We start from the raw sequence: 19032 nt of genomic DNA on the forward strand, positions 1-19032 counted from the left end.
CCACAAGGGGTGGGGGACAGAGGAGGGGGGGAGGCTAAAGTTCCTTTAAAAGAACGCAGTGTACGGCTGGGCAGTGTGGCCCACACCTTTAATCCCAGCACTCGGGAGGCAGGGGAGGCAGAGGCAGGCGGATCTCTGTGAGTTCGAGACCAGACTGGTCTATAAGGGCTAGTTCCAGGTCAGCCTCCAAAGCCACAGAGAAACCCTGTCTTGGGGGAAAAAAAGAACACAGTGTAATGGAGTGATTAGCTGTCCCCGTCCCAGTCCTGCATTGTATTCTCTGACTATGCTAAGCCTTGTAAGGAGCAAAGGGGCATAGTGCAGTTCCTAAGACAGAGTCTCCCTCGCTGGAGACAGGCAAATTCAGGAAAGTATCAAGTATCTCCTCAGCTATTTGGAAGAAAATGTTTCTTCAGTCATTCATTTCAGAGTTGTTCCATTAAAAACTATGTGAGAGCTATGCCAGTGTAAACAGGCCACATGGCCAGAAGGTCCCTCTCTAGCACCCATGACCTGGCTGCTTAAAAACAGGTAGGTGTAGGAGAAGCTGAAAAGGGTTCTGACTTCTGTGTAGGTCTAGAAATGAGGCTTCTGGCAGGATTCCCATCCTTGTTCCTATCCGAGCATTTGCACAGGTATGCCAGCTTGGTGCAATCTCTGGAATTAGCAGCTCTTGCCACACTGACAAGTGGCCCTTACAGACCTGAGAGCAGTCAACAGGGATGATGGTAGGCTGAGCAAAACTCCTCAAAAAGAGCATGCCAGGCATGGGTGAGGTGCAGTGTGGTTCTTCACAAGCTAACAGCAGTCTATGAGAAGAGCACACGGGATAAGAACAGATGATCACAAACAATGCACTGGCCACTACTTTAGGCTCTAGGCCTCACTCTCCTCTGATCGCTTGGCTGTCTAGGTTGCAGACACCCAACAGTCTAGTGGGTACAAAAGGCTCTCTGGTCCTGGAGCCATGGGATATCCAAGTCTGGTTGACCACCAGGACCAAATGTACCCACTTCATCTTAGGTGATGAGCCTCAGCTTGGGACAATGAGCACAGTTAAGGTCAGTGTATTGTACCTTTGAAGCACTAGGCCTCAAACAGGCACTGGTCCTTGTAAAGCCCTGTAGTTACATAATGGTGTCAAGTGTGTGGAAGAGCCTTGTTTTACAGGTAGACCCAGGCCACCCATATGATGGCAGTACAAGTCCATTACATTGGGTGACAAGATGTTGACACAGAACAGCATGAAGGTCACAACTTTGGCCCTGAGTCTACCAACCATGCTGAAGAGTCAGAATTCACAGGAGAAAAAACAGACTGCAGAGCTCTGTCTGAAACATAGGTAGGTTCACCGACAGTCCTATGTAGGCACCATGTATTTGAGCAGGATTTAGCCAGACTGAAACCCATAGGGCCTAGGCAGAGTCTCTGGTCTTGCAAAGCCTGGTCTACCTCTGCAGGGTCTTTGGCCCAGTAAAGTAGTATTGCAAAGGGTTGGGCCACAGTTCATCTTTAATGATTGGGCCACTCTGTCAGCTTCTGGTAGGCTATGCTGTGAAAACCAGCTGAAGAAGCTTCCCATGGTGTCCCGGTTCCTATTCACCAAGGCCGGGGGTTCCTGGCCTAGGTGCCAGGGGATGCGAGTAGCGATGGACACCACCTGACCTGAGGATCTGCGTTCATACTCCTTCACTATCATCTCATTTCCGAAGTAGTCGTTGCTCCCAAACAGGAACTTGAATTTGCAACCTGTTCTGGTGTGTCTGAGCTCCCTCACCTCCAAATTCATCAGGTAGCCAAGCATGTCTTCATCCCTAGGGCTGATCATGGCTGATAGTTGGATGGTTCAAGAAGGCAGTGGCCCAAAAGCCAGGACTATTGTGGATGATGAAGCTCCTGCGGGCTAGGTACAACTGGCTCATCCTCCCAAAACCCCAGCAGCCTGGGCACTCATGGCCTCTAGCTCCCACTGGATGATCTCCAGCGGCTCGACGATGAGGGATCCTAGGTCCAAAGGTCTCAGGCTCACCTGGGTCTCTGCAACCACCTCCAGCTTTTTCCCCACCTCCACCGGCTCCTCCTCAGCTACTGGGCCTCCTAAGTCGCCACTTCCTCGGCCTCCCCTCCAGTCCTCACCTGAGGACCCCCAGCCCTGCACACAGCCCTCTGGGTTCAGGTCGCTGGAGGTGGGGACCTCTCCAGTGTTTTCTGGGACAGGTGGAGTGGTCCCGGCACGGGGTGCTGGGTCAGAAGGCCCGTGTGCCCCAGTTCCGGGGACGCTGCACGCCGGAGCCAGGAGCGCATCCTGCCCTTCCGCGGGCGGTGGGTGCACGGTAGGCTCCAGAATCCCGATTCCCTCGCCCGCCATCTCCTTCTGAATCTCTGGGTGTAGAGGCCTGGAGAGCACCCGCGGGACTGTAGTCTGTTGAGGCAGTAGGACACTGGAGGCTGGTGGCATCTCTTCACCGGGGCAAGCTCCGCCCCGCCCCCTTGCACTCCCTTGCCAGACGTGACTTGCTAGGGTCCCTCCACTGGAGGAGACGCGGAAGACCACCCATGTCAAACATAACTGGTTCCAGGTTAGTAAGGCAGGTGATGAAGGAATTCAGGGCTGGTGCGGACTAGGCAAAGGGCAACTGGAGCAGGCATCAAGGAAACAGGCCCAGTCCTCAACATGGTTATAACCTTCCATCACACAAGGAGGGCTGTTTCCCTGTCTGGCTCTTTGCCGCTGGGACACTTGCAGCCTTGCACAGGATATATTATTCTGGCACAGGCAGAGGGCTGACCAGATTCAAACTGGGAACTAAAGATAAGCATAATTGTCAGGCAATCAAGCTGCCGGAAAGAAAGGCACTAGAAGGATCAGAGGCCAGAAAAGTTCTTAAATTGCTGCAAACCAGGAAGCAATCTTCACTAGCCTGGTTCCCACAGGAGCTGGATCCTCCTGAGCTACTGTTGGCTGAGATCAGGTGGACTTTGCTTGACATGGCCCAGGCTCAAGGCTGCCCCTTGCTGGGTGCCAGCCATTTTATAAAGATGGATTTTAAAGAATACATAAATGCTGGGCAGTGTTAACCCACACCTTTAATCCCTACACTTGGGAGGCAGAGGCAGGTGAATCTCTAAGTCTGAGGTTGGCCTGGTCCAGGACAGCCAGGGCTACACAGAGAAACCCTGTCCCAAAAACACAAGGGGGGGGGAACCCTACTAGGTACAAATTGAAGTCTTGATTCAAACAAACAAATAAACAAAAAAGGACCAAAAAAGGTTATGCAGCACTTAGGAGGCAGAGGCAGTGGGACTTGAGTTTGAGATCACACCTGCTCTACATTCTGAGTTTGAGTTCCAGGTCAGAGGTCAGTTGGGGCTACTAAGGCTCTGATAGCTATTCTTTTTTTTTTTTTTTTTTTTTTTGGTTTTTACGAGACAGGGTTTCTCTGTATTGTTTTGGAGGCTGTCGGTCCAGCCCAGCCTTGAACTCACAGAGATCCACCTGCCTCTGCCTCCCCAGTGGAAAGGTGTGCGCCACCACCGCCCGGCTTCTGATAGCTATTCTTGGTCATCAACTTGAGATACCTGGGAAAAGAGACCCTCAATTGAGGAACTGTCTCTGTCACATTGGCCTGTGGGCCTATCTATCAAACATTCTTGATTACTAATCAATGTGGATGACACAGCCCATTGTGGATGGTACCATCTCTGATCAGGTGGGCCTGGCTGTGTAAGAAAGGTAGCTGAACACTGTGGGGAGGAGGAAGCCTGGAGTGAATGTGTGCTACTCATAAGGATCAATGCCTCCAACCCATAGGAATTGGCAAAGTCTTCCTCTGGTCCTGTGTGGGAATGCTGACAAGGTTCAGAAAGCATCAATTGCAGCCTGAGATGTGAGACTGCTTGGCCAAAGAGACTTCCTACCAAGACTAGCTAGTCCTTCCTTCTCATACTATACATAATAAAAGCATTGAGGTTCCAATTGCTGCACAGTTGGTTTGGCTCCTTAAGAGGGAACGACAACCTAATCCCAGCTTTTCATGCACTTATCTTTTTTCATTCTTATTCCTTCATCTTTCCTGTCTTCCAGGAAATTCATTTCCAGGGTCAAGTTGTGAATGATTTCTCAGTCCCTGCTCTGCTTGAGTTTTCTTTAATTTCCCTCAGTGAATGATGGACTGTTACCTGCATGATGAAATAAACCATCTTACCCACAAGTTATTTTTAGTCACTGTATTATCAAAGCAACAGAAAGCAAACTAGGCAGGGATCTGGTCATTAAAAAAAAAAAAAAAAAAAAAAAGAGGGTCTCAATGCAGGGCCTGTGTCTGAACAAACTAAGAGACTGCTCCATAACCCTTCAAACATGGCTGCATTCCTGTGATCTCAGCTCCCAAACTATGGAGGTCAGTACACTTCAATGCTGTCCTGTCAAAGGATGCCACATTCTTTCATCTGAACCTCTAGACCAGTGGTTCTCAACCTTCCTAATGCTGCAATCATTTAACACAGTTCATCTTGTGGTGACTTCAACCACAGAATTATTTTCGTTGCGACTTCATACCTGTAATTTGCTACTGTATGAATTGTAATGTAAATATCTGACATACAGGGTATCTGATATGGGATACCTGTGAAAGGGTTTTTCAACGCAAAGGTTGAGAACCCCTGAACTGCTGCCCTTGACCTCTGCTAGACTGAATCCCTTGGGGTCCTAGCTGGGGTTCTGATCCACTGGGGTAGACAGTGGATACTCTGCCTTTGTGTATCAAACACCTACACATTGATTCTTCCTGCCCCCATAGACTCCAAATAACTGCTTGGCTTTGAACAATGGCTCTAATCCCCTAGGTAGGAAAATCTCAGTGCAAGAGGTGGGGCCTGGGATGGCATGACAATCTGTTAAAAGACAGGCCAAGCAGCGGACGGACAGTGGTGGCGCATGCCTTTAATCGCAGCACTTGGGAGGCACAGCAGCCTGGAAGCACTATGGAAACAGTGTTTGAGCACAGGTGTGTAAGGCTGGGTCCTAACTGTCAAAATGTGTGCACCTTGGGGAGCCTAAAAAGGGTTCTCTTCCTGTCAGAACTTCATGAAGACATCTAGAATCACCATCCACTACAGGATACCAAAGGTTGCCTTTGTCGGGCAGGGGACAATCACAGCGAGGGAAGAGAATTAGGAATGCTGAAATTGTAAGTGTTCGAGCCTCTACATCAAAACAAATGGAAGAGTGAACTACCTGACATTTTCAGTTACTTCAGTGTTTAAAGCCCATTTGATGTGGGTTTTCTGACCCTCACACCCAATACTAGTTGATACAATGAAGCCACTTACCTCAAAGACATTCAGTTAAGACTGTTTGCCCTACCCTCACCAGCATCACCTTGGATGCTAAAGTTGCCTGGAGATTTCCATTCTTCACAATTTCAGGCTCACTCCAACCCGTCCCCAATAAACAAGTTCGAAACCTCAAAGCACATCATTCAGAAGTTTTTAATAAACAACTTCATTATAAAAACTTTTTTTGAAAATTAATTCTGTAAAACATTGAAAAATCTACTTTAACAAAGATATGCCCTGTGCATTTTCTAATGGCACTTATATTTTACAATTAAAAACCTTGTTTTATATAAAGCCAAAAATACTCCAAGAGGTTATTCACTGTGTTTACAAAGTGCTAGAAGGTTTTTGTCTTGTAATTTTCTTTCTTTAAATAATCTGGCATTAAGAAAGAGTAGCTACAAAGCTTTAACCAACTGGGAGCGAGAGAGGGTGTGAAGTAGCGGTCAGGAATTCTAGTGCCAGACATGCAGAGGTTGCGCATGTGAGAACTGGCAGCTGACACCAGGCAACACCTGAAGCAAGTTGCCAGGAACAACTCCACACAGTCCAAGATTACACAGTGAACACCCTCTCCACACCAGACTCCACTCTCCAGCGGTCCAAGTCACAGCCACTTCCTTCCACAGCAGGTTCAGAGCTCCAGGAGAGGCCAGGATGAGGACCCAGAGAAATCTGGACTTTTCTGGCCAACACCTGCCTAAGGCAAAGTTTCTTATTACATAAATATCCTTGTTAAAAAGCAAAATATTGATCCTGTATAATACAACCTGTTTTTTTTTTTTAAATCATGAAGAAGGGGTGAGGGAAATAGCTACCAAATAGGGAAGGGAAAACTTAAAAGCTACTAAGGGAGGTTTAGGGAGATATCTATGAACAAAAAGTAATCACACCTGCTTCCCAGATTTGCATTAACAAAACACCATGTAAAGTCGGGCAGAGACGCACTGATGCGCCCTTCCCTGCCTCCCACCTGTTGAAGATGGTGCTAGGATCCTCTGAGCCGACCCCTGGGCATGCTAGTCCCTGGCCCCAGGACAGGCCTCACCTCTGACAGGCTGCTGTGCAGGCTGAGGGGCACTTGTCCCCTGTGCAGTCAGCACAGGCTAGAGTATGTGGCAAGGAAAGGGGACATCATTCTTTTCTGGTCCCTGATTGGTCTGTGCCACATGTCACGGCTCCTGCCCTGGGCAGATGCCCCTCTGGCTCTCTTGGCCTCATAAGGGGTACGTAAATGAGTTTGGGCACCAAGTAAAGGATAAATTATTCTTATCATTTTTAACAACTGGCCAAAAAGGCTCTTTGGGGTGGTAGGTTGGGGAAAGGTTTAAGTAACTGCAGGGTGGTTTGTGGTCCAAAAAAGCAAAGGCAGATAACCAGCAAAGTTCACAGTGACAGGAAATTCCTTAGAGTAAGGAGACTGAGAAAAGGTTGGAAGTGGGAAGAAGGCCCCAGTGACAAGATTAACAATAGGTGCTCTGCCGTCCTCTGAGCACCAAGGGAGGGACAAGCTCAGGAGGACAAATCTCAAACAGCCCAGCGCACTATTCTGTGTGGCTGGGGGCTACTGGCTTCTGAAAATGAGGCAACAGGGAGGTGGCAGGCAAAGGGAAAAAGGGGCCTGGGTCTAGTGAAGACCAAACACAAGGACAATGGCAGCTGCAAGTTCCACTTGGATTCTCACATGCCATTTCCTGTAATACGAGTCCCAACAACATGCATAGCATGCAGGAGATGGTTGCGCACCAAGGTAGACGCTTTTAAAAATACACCTTAATTAGTCCCTGGGACTCACTGAAACTAATCTTTAGAAGTAAATCACCTAGTCTGATTCCAGTCCTATCAGACATACTTATATCCAGTTTTTTTTAAAGGTATTCCAAGCTACCTTGCTTAAATCAAAATATCTTATTCACTCCACATTGCTTCCAAACAAGGGCCAGGGAGTTAAATCTGAAGGCTTTCACCTCAAACAAGGAGTACTGGCCTAGGCTAAAGCAGGAGTCCAGGTCTTGGGCCTGCACAGTTCCCAATGATAAATTGAAGTAAATCTAGGCAGAAGGGAGGCGGCAGGGAGGCAGGGAAGAACTGGTGGGAGACTGAGGCAGTTCCTAGGTAGTCTGTCCTGAAACCCTAGTGGAGAAGCCAGCAAAAGGCACCACTGACAGAAGTGCCTTGGCTGCTGGCTACATCTGTAGGAGTTAACAGTAAAGAGGTAGAAGTGTGTTTCTGAATCAGAGAGGTGTCTCAAAAGGTTCCACAGTGGTGGTCCCCGAGCCGCCTCCCTTCCATGCATGGGGAAAGCCCATACAGAACCGAGATGAAATGGGATTAGGGATTCGGCTGCTTCTGGGCGAGGGCTGTGCTGTTTGTGGCAGGGAGCCCCACGTTAGCAGAACTAACTTCTTGTAAGAAACATTGCTAGATACTAGGGGCAACTGAGGGGACCATGACAGGTGGAAGGTCCTCAACAGAGAACAAAAAAGACAATGTACAGTGCCCAGAGTCCATGGGGACTGCAAAGCAGGGAAGGAGAAGGGACACTGTAGGTAAGAACATTTTGGTATGAGAGGCAACAATGATTGATAGATTATGACTCAACTATCTGCCCAATCCCAACCTTCTAGAAACTCCTCTGACAGTTCCATTATGTCCTAGAGAAAGGACAAGCAGGAGAGAAGCAAACAAGGGCGCATTCCCTCTTCTCTGCTATCCAGCCCAGAGCCCAGAACCCCTTCTTCCAAGACAAATAACAACAGCTCATGATGTCCAGGGGAGGGCTAGGGATTGGGGAAATGGTGGATGTGGGATGCCTTTCATTTCTTCCCCTCTCCAGTTCAGGAGGACGAAGGTGTCATGATGTACTTGGAGAAAACCAAATTGCAGACCTGTAAGAAAGCTGCTCCAATCTTCTTGCCTATCTCCTGTGGACACTGCCATGGAAGGCAGGAAGAGAAGCAGTCATGGAAGATGGCAGAAACTGAAGCAGTCCAAAGTCAGTTTATTTCCCCACGGGGGAAAAATATGACCTCAAGTGAAGAGAAGTCAGCAAGACCCGACTCCGCCTTGTAAACAGGGCTCCAGTTAACACCAGGTACCGAGTGGTTCAGGCTGGTGGCAACTGAAATGGACTGGTGGGAATGGATTCACGGTGTGTAAACAGTGTTCACTGCAATTACTCTAAGGCTAACAGTGTGGCGAGGGAGGTGAAATGGTGTGTTTGAGGAGAATGTGTAAACGGTACCGTTGCTGGACAACACTGACTGAAATGGAGCTGCTAGGAGTAGGGATGGGATTGCTGAGAATAGAGGCCCTCTTTCCTGCCTGGTAGCTGGAAGCAGGTAATAGTCAAGTGACCTTCCACAGCAGGGACTCAACAACCAACTGCTTGGAGGGTCTGCAGGTTGGGACCAGAAGGCGGGCTTCTTAAGCTATTTCTCTCGAGGTCATACAAGATGAAACCCTCTGTCTCCAAGAGGCTTCTCCTTCTCCAGACTGAAGGTGGGTCTGATGCTGTGGAGAGGCAGAGGGCTAAAAATAGCTCCCAGTTCAGACAAAAAATAAAAGTAAAAATACCTGAAAGTCCTATGATAGACTGTTCACGGGGCTGGGTTCAAGGATCCTTCTAAATTGATCCTGGAGCCTGAACCCCTAAACCAAGTGCTCCATATAGACACTGGAATTTTCTTTTTGAACCCAGCTCTGAAAGCTCAGCTGCCTTCATGGGGGAGGTGGACGGGGTAGGTACTTAGGTTCCCTTGCAGAACCAAAAGACAGAATGGGGGACCTCCATGGGGGCTACTGGAATGCTTGATGGAAACGAGGCAGGGTGGTGGTACTCAGGCCAGAGGTGAAGACAGGAGGCAAGGAGTGCAGAGGCCCAAAGTTCAGGGGTCCCCCAGCTCCAGGGGGATCTTGAGGCTGAGCTTGCAGAGTGGTGAGCAGAGGCTGTGCCTCAGCTTGGGAGTAGCCCATAACCAAGCCTCCTGTGGCCCCTGGCGGGTTACATGGGGGTAGGTTGAGTGGAAGAAAGCCCAGTAAGTGAGAGAAGTCCACATTAGCAGCGCAGAGGGCCTCAGAGAGGTTGGCGGGACTCTTGGTGAGCAGGGCTTCATCTAGGAGGGCTGCAGCTGCCGCCGGCTGAGGTGAGGCGGGCTGGGGTTCAGCCGATGAGAGAGACAGACTTCCAGGAAGCTCTGCCAGAAAAGTATCCACCTCCACTTTGGGCAGTTTGTCAGGCAAGTATGAGGTAGATCCAAGCTGGTATTTTGGAGGGAGCTGAGCTGAGGAGGAGATAGGAGAAGATTCCAGAGGGTAACTCATACCCATGGGCAGCGTGTTGTGCACCAGGGAGTGTGGCACGCCCGCACTGGGCATGGTAGGGATATGGGCACCATACATACCCATGGGCAACATGCCAGGGAAGGCCTTGGCCCCCATCACGTCCCTAGAGGCCATGCAGAGCACAGGGCTCAGCTCTTCCTTTACACTGACCGTGGAGCTGCAGCTGAGTAAGCCTAACATATCCACTGGCTCTGTCTTGATCTTGAGCAGCTCCTGTGAGTGGCTCTTCTTGACATGGCGTGTCAGGTGATCCTTGCGGCCAAACCTCTGGGCACAGTACTGGCAAAGGAAGTCTTTACGACCAGTATGCACCACTAGGTGCCTTCGAACATCCTTCCGTGTATAGAACCGCCGGTCACAGTGGTCACAGGGGTGCTTCTTCTCTTTGGCACCTCCTGCTACCCGGCGTGAGTGAGCCTTCAGATGCTCCAATAGGGCCTGGGTACTCTCAAAGGTCTGCAGGCACACCTTGCAGCTGAGATCACCACTACTGGCAGCATGCATGGCCAGGTGGCGACGGTAACCCAGCTTTGTATTGTAATTCTTACCACATTCAGAGCAGTGGAGGGCCTCCTTGTTGGGGTCATGGGTCTGCAAGTGGTTCCGCAGATGGTCCTTTCGGTGAAACATCTTGTCACAGTACATGCACTGGTGGGGTTTCTGGGCTGAGTGAGTGGCCATGTGCCTACAGGTAGGGATGGAAGATGGGGAGAAAGCTGAGAGAGGGAGGTTCAAAAGGGCTAACTAGACAACCAGATGTCTATGAACAGGAAACTACATATAGAAACTTTAATAAAGCAATGCAACAGAATATCATAATCATACAAAATCATATACGTATTGTCATTCTTGGAAACATTAGTTTTAGTACCAAAAAAACCATGAACAATCTGAATTTACTAATAGGGAACCGGTTACACAATGGCTAAGTCTATAGTATAACTCTAGTATTTAAAAGGTGAGCTTTAGATGTACCTTCAAGGAATAAGCTTCTTAGAGACATTAAGAGGAAAAAGTGTTGGGGGAGGGGGAACAGTGGTGCATGCCTTTAATCCTAGCACTTGGGAGGCAGAGGCAGGTGGATCTCTGTGAGTTTAAGGTCAGCCTGGGCTACAGAGCGAGTTCTAGGATAGCCAAGGCTACACAGAGAGATCCTGTCTCAAAAGAAATTAAAAAAGAAAGAAAGAAAAAGCAATAGTACACAAACAATGGTGTTTGCTACATAAGAAATAATGTATATTTGCTTGTATGTGCCTGCAAATAAGAACCAGGTATCAATGGGAGTCTGAGGGGAAAAGCCAAAAATTGGACCATTTATAAATGGACTTGATGGAGAACTTTCATTGTAAGCCTTTTAATACCTCCTGAATTGAGTCATATGAGTGATTTCCTCTTCAAAAGTTTACATTTAATTTTTTAATGTTATACTAAAGGGGAAAATGAAATATGTAATGTATGTAAACTTCCTGATCTGGAACAAGTTCCCAAGATATACAAGAACAAGTCAAAAAACGGAAGTTCAGCAGTGCACGTAATACAACCCCCTTTGAAACCAAAAGAAAGAAAAGAAAACCAAACCAAAAGGAGAATACACATTTGAATGTCTCAAAGATTCACAAGAAATTAATCCCACCAGCTGCCTTTGGGAGAGATATAGCTGTGATGAGTATGAGGACAATTCCTTTTTCTCCGCAGGCCCATTTGTATCATTTCAATTGCTTAGTTCCTCACTGTCCCTTAGTTCACATGCTCCTGTCTGATTGGAAAACAGCCCAAAAACAAGAAACTGGATCCATAGTTCCATATATATTCAGAATCAACTCACCAAGACTTTAAGACCTGCCATTTGCCAAACTGTGGGTGAGGTGTCATTAACATCGTTCTGGAAACACCAGGTAGCCTCACCCATCAGTCAGTCAATAGCAAAGGCTGTATTTAAACACTGACCCTCTTGAGCTAGCAAGCACATCATAGCTGTGTCTAGTACCCCACAACCTTTTCAATACAGAGAATCACCTTGTGTATTCATGTTTATGGGAGCTATCATCAACCTCTTGAAAGGGTGGCACATTAGAGGCAGTGGTGAAGGACTTAGCCTGTTTCCTTCATTTCACAGATAGAATACCAAGGGCTAAAGAAGTTCAGAAACTCTGTCAGGGCTATTGCCTCTTGGACCCGGATTTTTCTATCAGCTTCCCCCTGGTACTCAGACTACCAAAAGAAAGTCCAAGAGGATATCCCTGACTATAGAAGCACAGGAATCAACACATTCCTAATTCCACACAACTGTCCTGAGGGCAATCCTGGCCTCCACACAACCCCTGATGTCTATCTTGGTTCCTTCCTACCAACTGTTTTCCAGATAAGGAACTGGGGCTTTCTGTGGTCATCTCATTGTATTTACGGGTTTGCTGTCTGTCTCCACTATTGAGAAAGGATACTCAAAGTTTTTACTTTGGTATAAAAAAACAAACAATAGTTAGCATCCCCATCCTTGCTCATTATTCTGTCTAGCAATGTACAATGTTTGGTACATAGCAGGAGATTAATAAATAGACAGATGAATGGCTGGATGCACCAGGTTAGCCTACCTCATTTGTTCAGGCAAGTTCATGGTTCCTTTACTGGAAAGGCAGGGGATCAAGTGAATACAGATGGCTCTCATCAGGTCCTTTCCCTAACAGAGCTGCTCTTATCTGCTATAACAAGGACTTTCACATTCTCTTTCACTTTAAGTAAGGGCTTACAAATTTCAGGAAAGGAGCTGACCCACAGAGCAGCAGGGACTCTACAGAGACAGAAGCAGTCATCTGATTAGCAGGCTGAGTCAGAAGCAGCAGCAATGCGGGACTAACACTCTGTGATCCTGGCTAAGTCACGAGAGCCCCAGTGTTAGAATGGACAGATTAGACCATTCTTTCTTTCTAAATTTCTAAAACCAATTTCTAACTTCTGGTTAAGATTCTGATAATTTGCCTGACAGAAATGGAGAAAGTGCTGAAAAGAAAGTTAAGTCTAATTTGTTCATAGCTGCTTTATAAGATAACTCACCAGATTCTACTGCCTCAATAAAAATATCACCATTTTTCATGAGGCAGGAATTTTTAGAATTCTAAGCTAACTCCTGTTTTAAAATAGACAAACACTAATTTTGTTTGCATGCTGTTTAAAAAAGTATTTTTTGGTTGGGGGGGTTCAATACAGGGTTCCTTTGTGTAGCCTTGGCTATCCTAGAACTAGCTCTAGTCTTGAACTCACAGAGACCCACCTACCTCTGTCTCCCAAGTGCATGTGCCACCACTGCCCAATGAAAATAATTTTTGTTACATTTATTTTGTGCGTACATGTATGTGTTTAGAGGCTACAGACAGCTTGCAGAAATCAGTTCTCTCCTTCCACTATGTGGGTCCCAGAGACTGAACTCAGGTTGTCAGTCTTGGCAGCAAGCATTCCTACCCACTTAGTCAGCTCAATGGGCCCTGGGTGGTTTGTTTTGAAAGTCTCACTCTGTAGCCCAAGATGGCTTTGAACTTGCGTGATTTTTCTGCTTCAGCCTTGTAAGTGCTAGAATTAATGGCATGTGCCACCATGCCTAGCCACACACTATTATTACTTAGTGAGTGACTTCAAATGGTTAGAGTTCAGAGTACATTTACAAGACAACTTCACCTTTCACTCTTTTGCTACCAAAAGCAAAAGATCCCACACTCAGCTGAGCCTCTGGTTCTGACCTCTGAGAAGCTGGGGGCTAAAAGAGGTATGGGAGTGTCACCTACCTATACAGCTTGTACTTGGAGGCAAAAGCCTTGCCACAGTGCAGCTGAGGGCAGCTATACGGTCTCTGCTCCGGATGGGGAAGGCTATGAGGTCTTAGCTTCTCCCCATTTGAGAAAGGTGTCCCCGAGATTTCACATTGGCACTTCACTTGACTCTCTGCCTCCCGGGCCCGAGGCCTGGGAACTAGTTTCCAGCCCACTTCCTCCTCCTGCTTTGCATCTTGAATCCAGGGAGGGACGCTGGTGAAAAATGTGGTCATGGCAAGGCTAATGGCAGAGGGCCATGTTATTCAGAAAGCCTCCCCATCAGTTCACATGGGCTCTCTGCTCAGTCACAGCTTCCAACGCAGCCTTCAGAAAACAGTCTCTTCACCTGAAACAGAACACCCGGTGTTAGGAAGCCCCATTCCAAGAGCACATAGGCTCTGCTAGCAGACAACTCCCAAGCATATTCCCAGCCCTCTCCTCCCACTTAGAAGTGGTGTGACTTTCAAATAAGCACTTGCTTCCCTGACCTGCTTCCTTATTTACAAAACAGACACAACCTCCAAACTCATAATGTTTTGGAGGTCAATGCAGCCATGAGTATAAAGCTTCCATGAGTGCTGGGTGCTAACCAGTGCTCATCCAGGGTTATTACGAGTAACTCTAGGTTAGAAGAGATAAGGTAGTTGAGGAAATAAAGATCAAAACACTAAACTTTCTCTTCATTTTTACATCCTTCCCACAAAGCTTAGATAGCTTTCCTCCTCCTCTCCACCCTCTTTCTATTATTCCCCTCACCAGAGGTACTAAGGAACAATAAAATATCCAAAAGGCAACAGAGAGTAAGAATCCTTTCATAGGAAATTCATACCCAAGAGGCAGGGTCTGTGCCACATTTGTTCTTAACAGAGCACTGACGTCAGGAGGTTCCTTCTGGAGGAGCAACAGTAGCCTCCAAGAATGTTCCCTAAACTTGGTCCCACCCTAATCTCTACTACCTTTCTGTGTCTTTTGTTCTCCAGCTCCATCTTTACCAAAGCCATGTTTTTTTTGTTGTTTTCTTTTAAACAACAAAACCCCAAAGTGCTATGGTGAGTGGTTCATCCTACCAACTCAGAGGATACACATGCAATTCTCTACTAGGACAGATAACATTCTTGATTTGAACCTAAGTCTTCTCCACCTGAAGATCCTTTGAGGGAACTTTCTGTATTTCTTTCATTCCCATATACCTAACATCTAGAGAAGGAATTGCAACTTCCTTTTAGATGAGTAAATTCTCAGGGGTTTAACTTATACCCAGAAGTTCTAGTTTAAACAGGGTTTGCCACCCTCCAGAGAAAGGAGCCAAAGCTTGAAATCTGACCCTTCCCCTTGTTGGTAAAGAGTAGTAAAGAGGAATACAAAGCAACAGTAAATTGACCCCTTCTTGACATCAATTCAGAGACTATCCCAAAATTCAGTCATGAGGATTTTCCTTGTAAAGAGAGCAGTGATGGTGTATCAGGGGAGTGGCTATAAGAATCTGGGGAGTTTCAACTGCACAAACTAGCTATGGACCATGGAATGCTTGCTCAGCTAATTAGCACCTGCCGCTTACAGAGAGCATTCATCCAACAGACTGGCCATGAACGAGATGATAGTATCAGCGGGTTCATGCCCCAGAGAGCTTTGCTCATCATAACATGAGCTACATCCTGTTCAGGAACTATTCCTTTTGTTGAAGAAACATTGTAATGTAATATGACAAACATTTCCCCATTACAAATGGGGATTTGCCTAGAATCATCTGCACAAAAGTAGCAGTATTTTGTACTAATCATGTACTGGAAAGGACAAGAAATACTGAAAACTAGACTCACTAGAGTTATCCTGCTTATCTGGTTGTTCTCTGTACACCTCAAAGGCCTCCAATGGCTGCCTTTCATTGTTCAAATTCCCCCCTCGTGCGCAAGGGTGGAATTACCTGTTTATAATACCAGCGATTACTATGTAACCTGGAACTGGATAGAGGAGCTCCAAGTATGCATGTCTAGTTTAGAGAGAATTTCCCGTACCTTCAAAGTCAAATTATGCTCCAACTTTATATCTAAATCATGCATCTTGGCCTTTGGAAGTTGGGAATGGCAGTTAGAAGAAAGCAAGTCACATCACTCTGGCTGATGTGAGGGGGAGCGTAGCTCTGGAAATTCCGCACAAACTCAGAAAGAGAATGGTACATCCCCACCTCCCACACGTCCACCTCATCTGTTCTGTTGAACATGCACAAACAAGACACAGCAGTTTAGCTTGCTGGTACTGAAAGAGTGAGTAATGGGATTCTAGGAAACAGGCTAGCTATTCAGTTAGAACCAAAGGAGCAAGGTGGGAGCCATGTGCTCAACTTGATCAGCTTTAATGAGGTTATGGCATTAGAAGAAAAAGGCCACCACCTTGATCCCACTTCCCTAGGCCTCTAAAAAAGCTCTGCAAGATCCTGATCTACAACCAGGGGCCACCAGGCTGCTAGGCAGTCACAGCTGCTGGTGTTACCTAGGAATCTTTTGAAGATCTAGTCTCACTTTTCTGTGTCCTCTGTCTGCATACTCCTCTGATGCAGAAAAATTCCTGGGTTTGATTCATACAATCAGACCTATTCCTTCAGACTTCTTGTCAAAACTGAAAGAATTTTGCTTCTCTTTCAAAGCTGTTCTTCTGGTCTCACACTCTAACCGTAGCTATGGAGAAGCTGACAGAACCTGTTTCCATAAAACAAACACAATCCCTCCCAGTTACTGGTGTAAGTCAGTGTATTTTCAGCCCAAGATTCTTCTGGCATCTGATCTGAAGGGGGAGGCAGCACGGGAAGAACCTTGGACTTGCTATCAGAAGGGCCACCACTCACGGGCTGTGAAATCACAGACAGGTTACTTCATTTCTCCTCATCTTCTGAAAGAGACTCATTCTCTTAACTTGCAATTGTTTTCTAGAGGATGAAGTGAAAAGGCGCTCTTGGGAGTGACCCAAAATGTGAACACATGAAGCCCATGAGGGCCACACGACTGCTGCCATTCTTCAGCAATGCCAAGTACAACTTTTCTCTCCCTCCTAGTGTTACTTCTCATGCCTCAAAGTCAGTTTCCTTCCCTTCCCAACATCTCAGAACTCAGCCTTCCTCTTTTCCCTCACTGTTAACCCTCAGCACAAGCCCTTTACCTTCCTCCAGCACATCTCCTGGGACAAAGTTTTCTCTTGCCTGGATGGCCACTTTATCACACCCTCTTCTATTATTAAAGCTCCATACCCAAAGTAAGAATGCTTGCTCAATACTCTGTATGGCCTTTGGAAGCTCTGGTCTGTCTTCTGTAGTGCTGTGATGTAGGCTGCCCTCTGATGAAACTATAGTTTTTATGGTGTTACATCATCTCTATAGAAACTGCGTTCTTTCTCCATTATTAGCCTGTTTCCTCATCTGTAAAGCTAAAAATACTTACCTCACAGTCTGGTTGTATGGATTATTTTAGTCAGGTATGAAAAAAGCTCAGCATTGGGTTTGGCCTACTCAAAGTGCCCAGCAAAAGAAAGTTATTATCCTAGACTTTATATTGAATTTTGAATTCCCACCTCCTGTTGCCAATCTAGTTTTCTCAACTCTCCCCATCAAATAACGTTGAACTAGCCAGCAGTCTCTGCAGCAAGGAAAGGGTTAATCTCTGAGTGTTCTTAACTAAAGAGACCCACAGAGGATTAACAGCTCCACTTCAGTGACTGCCCTAAAATAGCTTTCATCCCTCCTGCCCAAGAGCTACTTGGGGATCTGAAGAACTCAATTCAACACCTGCCTAGGAGGAAACACACCCAGAAAGGTTCTTGGAGGTGGAATCTTCCCACAAAAGAACTTAAAATAGCAACTGGGAAATTATAAATAGTGTTAGAAGGGAAAACAAAGCAGGCCTTGACCTGGACAACAGAAACAAATTCAAAGGCACACTAGTTGGCTGGAAAACAGCAAGAAGGGAAGGAGGGTTGGGAATAGCTGCCCACTTCCAGAGACCAGCGCACACACAACACTCCGGAATGGTGGGAGAATTAAATTACAGGGAGGCCGGAGAGTCTCAATGACTTGCATCATTCCAAGAAACATCAAACAGGATTAACAGGGGCAGGATTTACTCTCGGGCTGCTAGTTGTTCTGTCAGTGTAGACGGGTCTCTTTGGAGTCCCTTTGATTCCCTATTTCCTCAGATTCCTGCTGCCTCCCACCCCTGGGGAGGCCTTGAGCAAATGGCTGCAACTCAGGCCTCATTTTCACCTACAACCCCCTTCCCCCCCTGCACGCACACACACGCGCGCGCGCGAGCACACACACACACACACACACACACACAACTCAGCCACCTTTCCTTGGGAGGAGAGGGTAAGAAACCAAGGCCAGACTTATCACAGTCCCAGGCTGACAGGTGGAAAAACACACAAGCCAGGAGTCAGGGTATGCTAGCAGGTGAAAACCAACTCCGCAGTAGCCAGGGCCCTTTCCCCTTCTGTCCCAAGGTGGACCACAGCACGGAGCTAGAGTGGTAAGAAAACAGTCTGCTGGATCAGCCCGCTTTGCGGTGTGAAATGTTAAATTCTCCCTGCCATTGGAAGGTGGGGCTGGGAGGGTGGGGAGAAAGGATGAGAATTCAGAACTAAGTCTAGATAGGGTCTCAGAAACGCAAAGAGCAAGTATGCACGGTAAAGAATCACGAACACGTTATTTGGGTCTCTAAGAGACCACACGAGAAAGAGATGGGGATTCTAAAGATCAAAAGAGGTTCCGGGGGCCTGAAGACACAAGTGAGTTCTCTCAATTTCAAGAGGGTCTAGAAATGGGCCCCTCCCGATGGGAAAATGTCTGAAGTTTCCTCAATATGGTCCCTGGGGAGGCAACTACAGGTAGGACCTTATTTGGGGTTCTTCGGACCGAGGTATTGGAGAGAAGCCTCAAAGTAAGTTTATGAAAGTCGGGAAAACGAAAGAGCAAAGAGAGTACTATTTGGAGCAGGAAAGGGGGTTATGTGGGTCGGGGTAGGCGTGTCCGAGGGAGGGAGCAGGTGCAGCTTATCTATGGCCCCCAGACCGCGATCCCGAGGAAGGTCAGCAGCGTGTTATCTGGGTCTCCAAGGAGTCTGGGGCGGGGGGTCGACAGTGGGGGACCCTCAGGGCTGAGTCTCCAGGTCTACGTAATGGAAGGAGCCTGAAGGACTTGTTCCGGTCCCCCGGGCTCAGGTCTGAGGTCCCGGGAGCGTTTTCGTCACCACGGGGCCTATCCGGGGCCCGACTGGCGCAGAGGGGGCCCCCAGTCAGGGGTGTGGGCGACCGCGCTGAGCGGCCCGAGGTGAGGGGCGCCACCGCTCCGAGTGCCGGGCGTGTGGGCACAGCGCGACGGCCTCCCGCCCCGCTCCCCGCCATCCCCCAGGACCCTCGCCGGCACTCACTGCGCTCGGGACCCCGCGCTGCGGGCCGGGCCGCGCTCGGGCTCCGCCAGGCCCGCTCAGGCCCCGGTAGTGGCGGCGGTCGGGCCATTGTGCGGTGCATTGTGGGAGCCGCGCGAGCGGGCGCTCGGGTCGTG

General features: G+C 47.8%; 1 protein-coding gene and 1 pseudogene across 1 annotated transcript; both read right to left on the reverse strand.

Moving 5' to 3' along the window:
• Positions 1-124: 124 nt before the first annotated feature.
• LOC101823069 lies at positions 125-3108 on the reverse strand (annotated as a pseudogene).
• Positions 3109-6190: 3082 nt separating this feature from the next.
• Plagl2 (PLAG1 like zinc finger 2) lies at positions 6191-19022 on the reverse strand. Its single transcript, XM_005086068.4, has 3 exons — positions 18899-19022; positions 13458-13830; positions 6191-10366 (listed from the first exon to the last, which is right to left on the reverse strand). Exons 2-3 carry the CDS (start codon positions 13715-13717, stop codon positions 9136-9138), a joined length of 1491 nt encoding a protein of 496 aa, XP_005086125.1. The 5' UTR covers positions 13718-13830; positions 18899-19022; the 3' UTR covers positions 6191-9135.
• Positions 19023-19032: the final 10 nt, after the last annotated feature.

Source organism: Mesocricetus auratus, unplaced genomic scaffold (genome assembly GCF_017639785.1).
Source record: "Mesocricetus auratus isolate SY011 unplaced genomic scaffold, BCM_Maur_2.0 Super-Scaffold_100004, whole genome shotgun sequence".
Lineage (NCBI taxonomy): Eukaryota > Metazoa > Chordata > Mammalia > Rodentia > Cricetidae > Mesocricetus > Mesocricetus auratus.

Excerpts from the sequence above, each read along its gene's own strand:
- Plagl2 (XM_005086068.4), bottom strand. The coding sequence starts at position 13,717 with ATGACCACATTTTTCACCAGCGTCCCTCCCTGGATTCAAGATGCAAAG. Across the intron at positions 10,367-13,457 it reads TCCAAGTACAAGCTGTATAG|GCACATGGCCACTCACTCAG; the intron begins GTAGGTGACACT and ends CCCTACCTGTAG.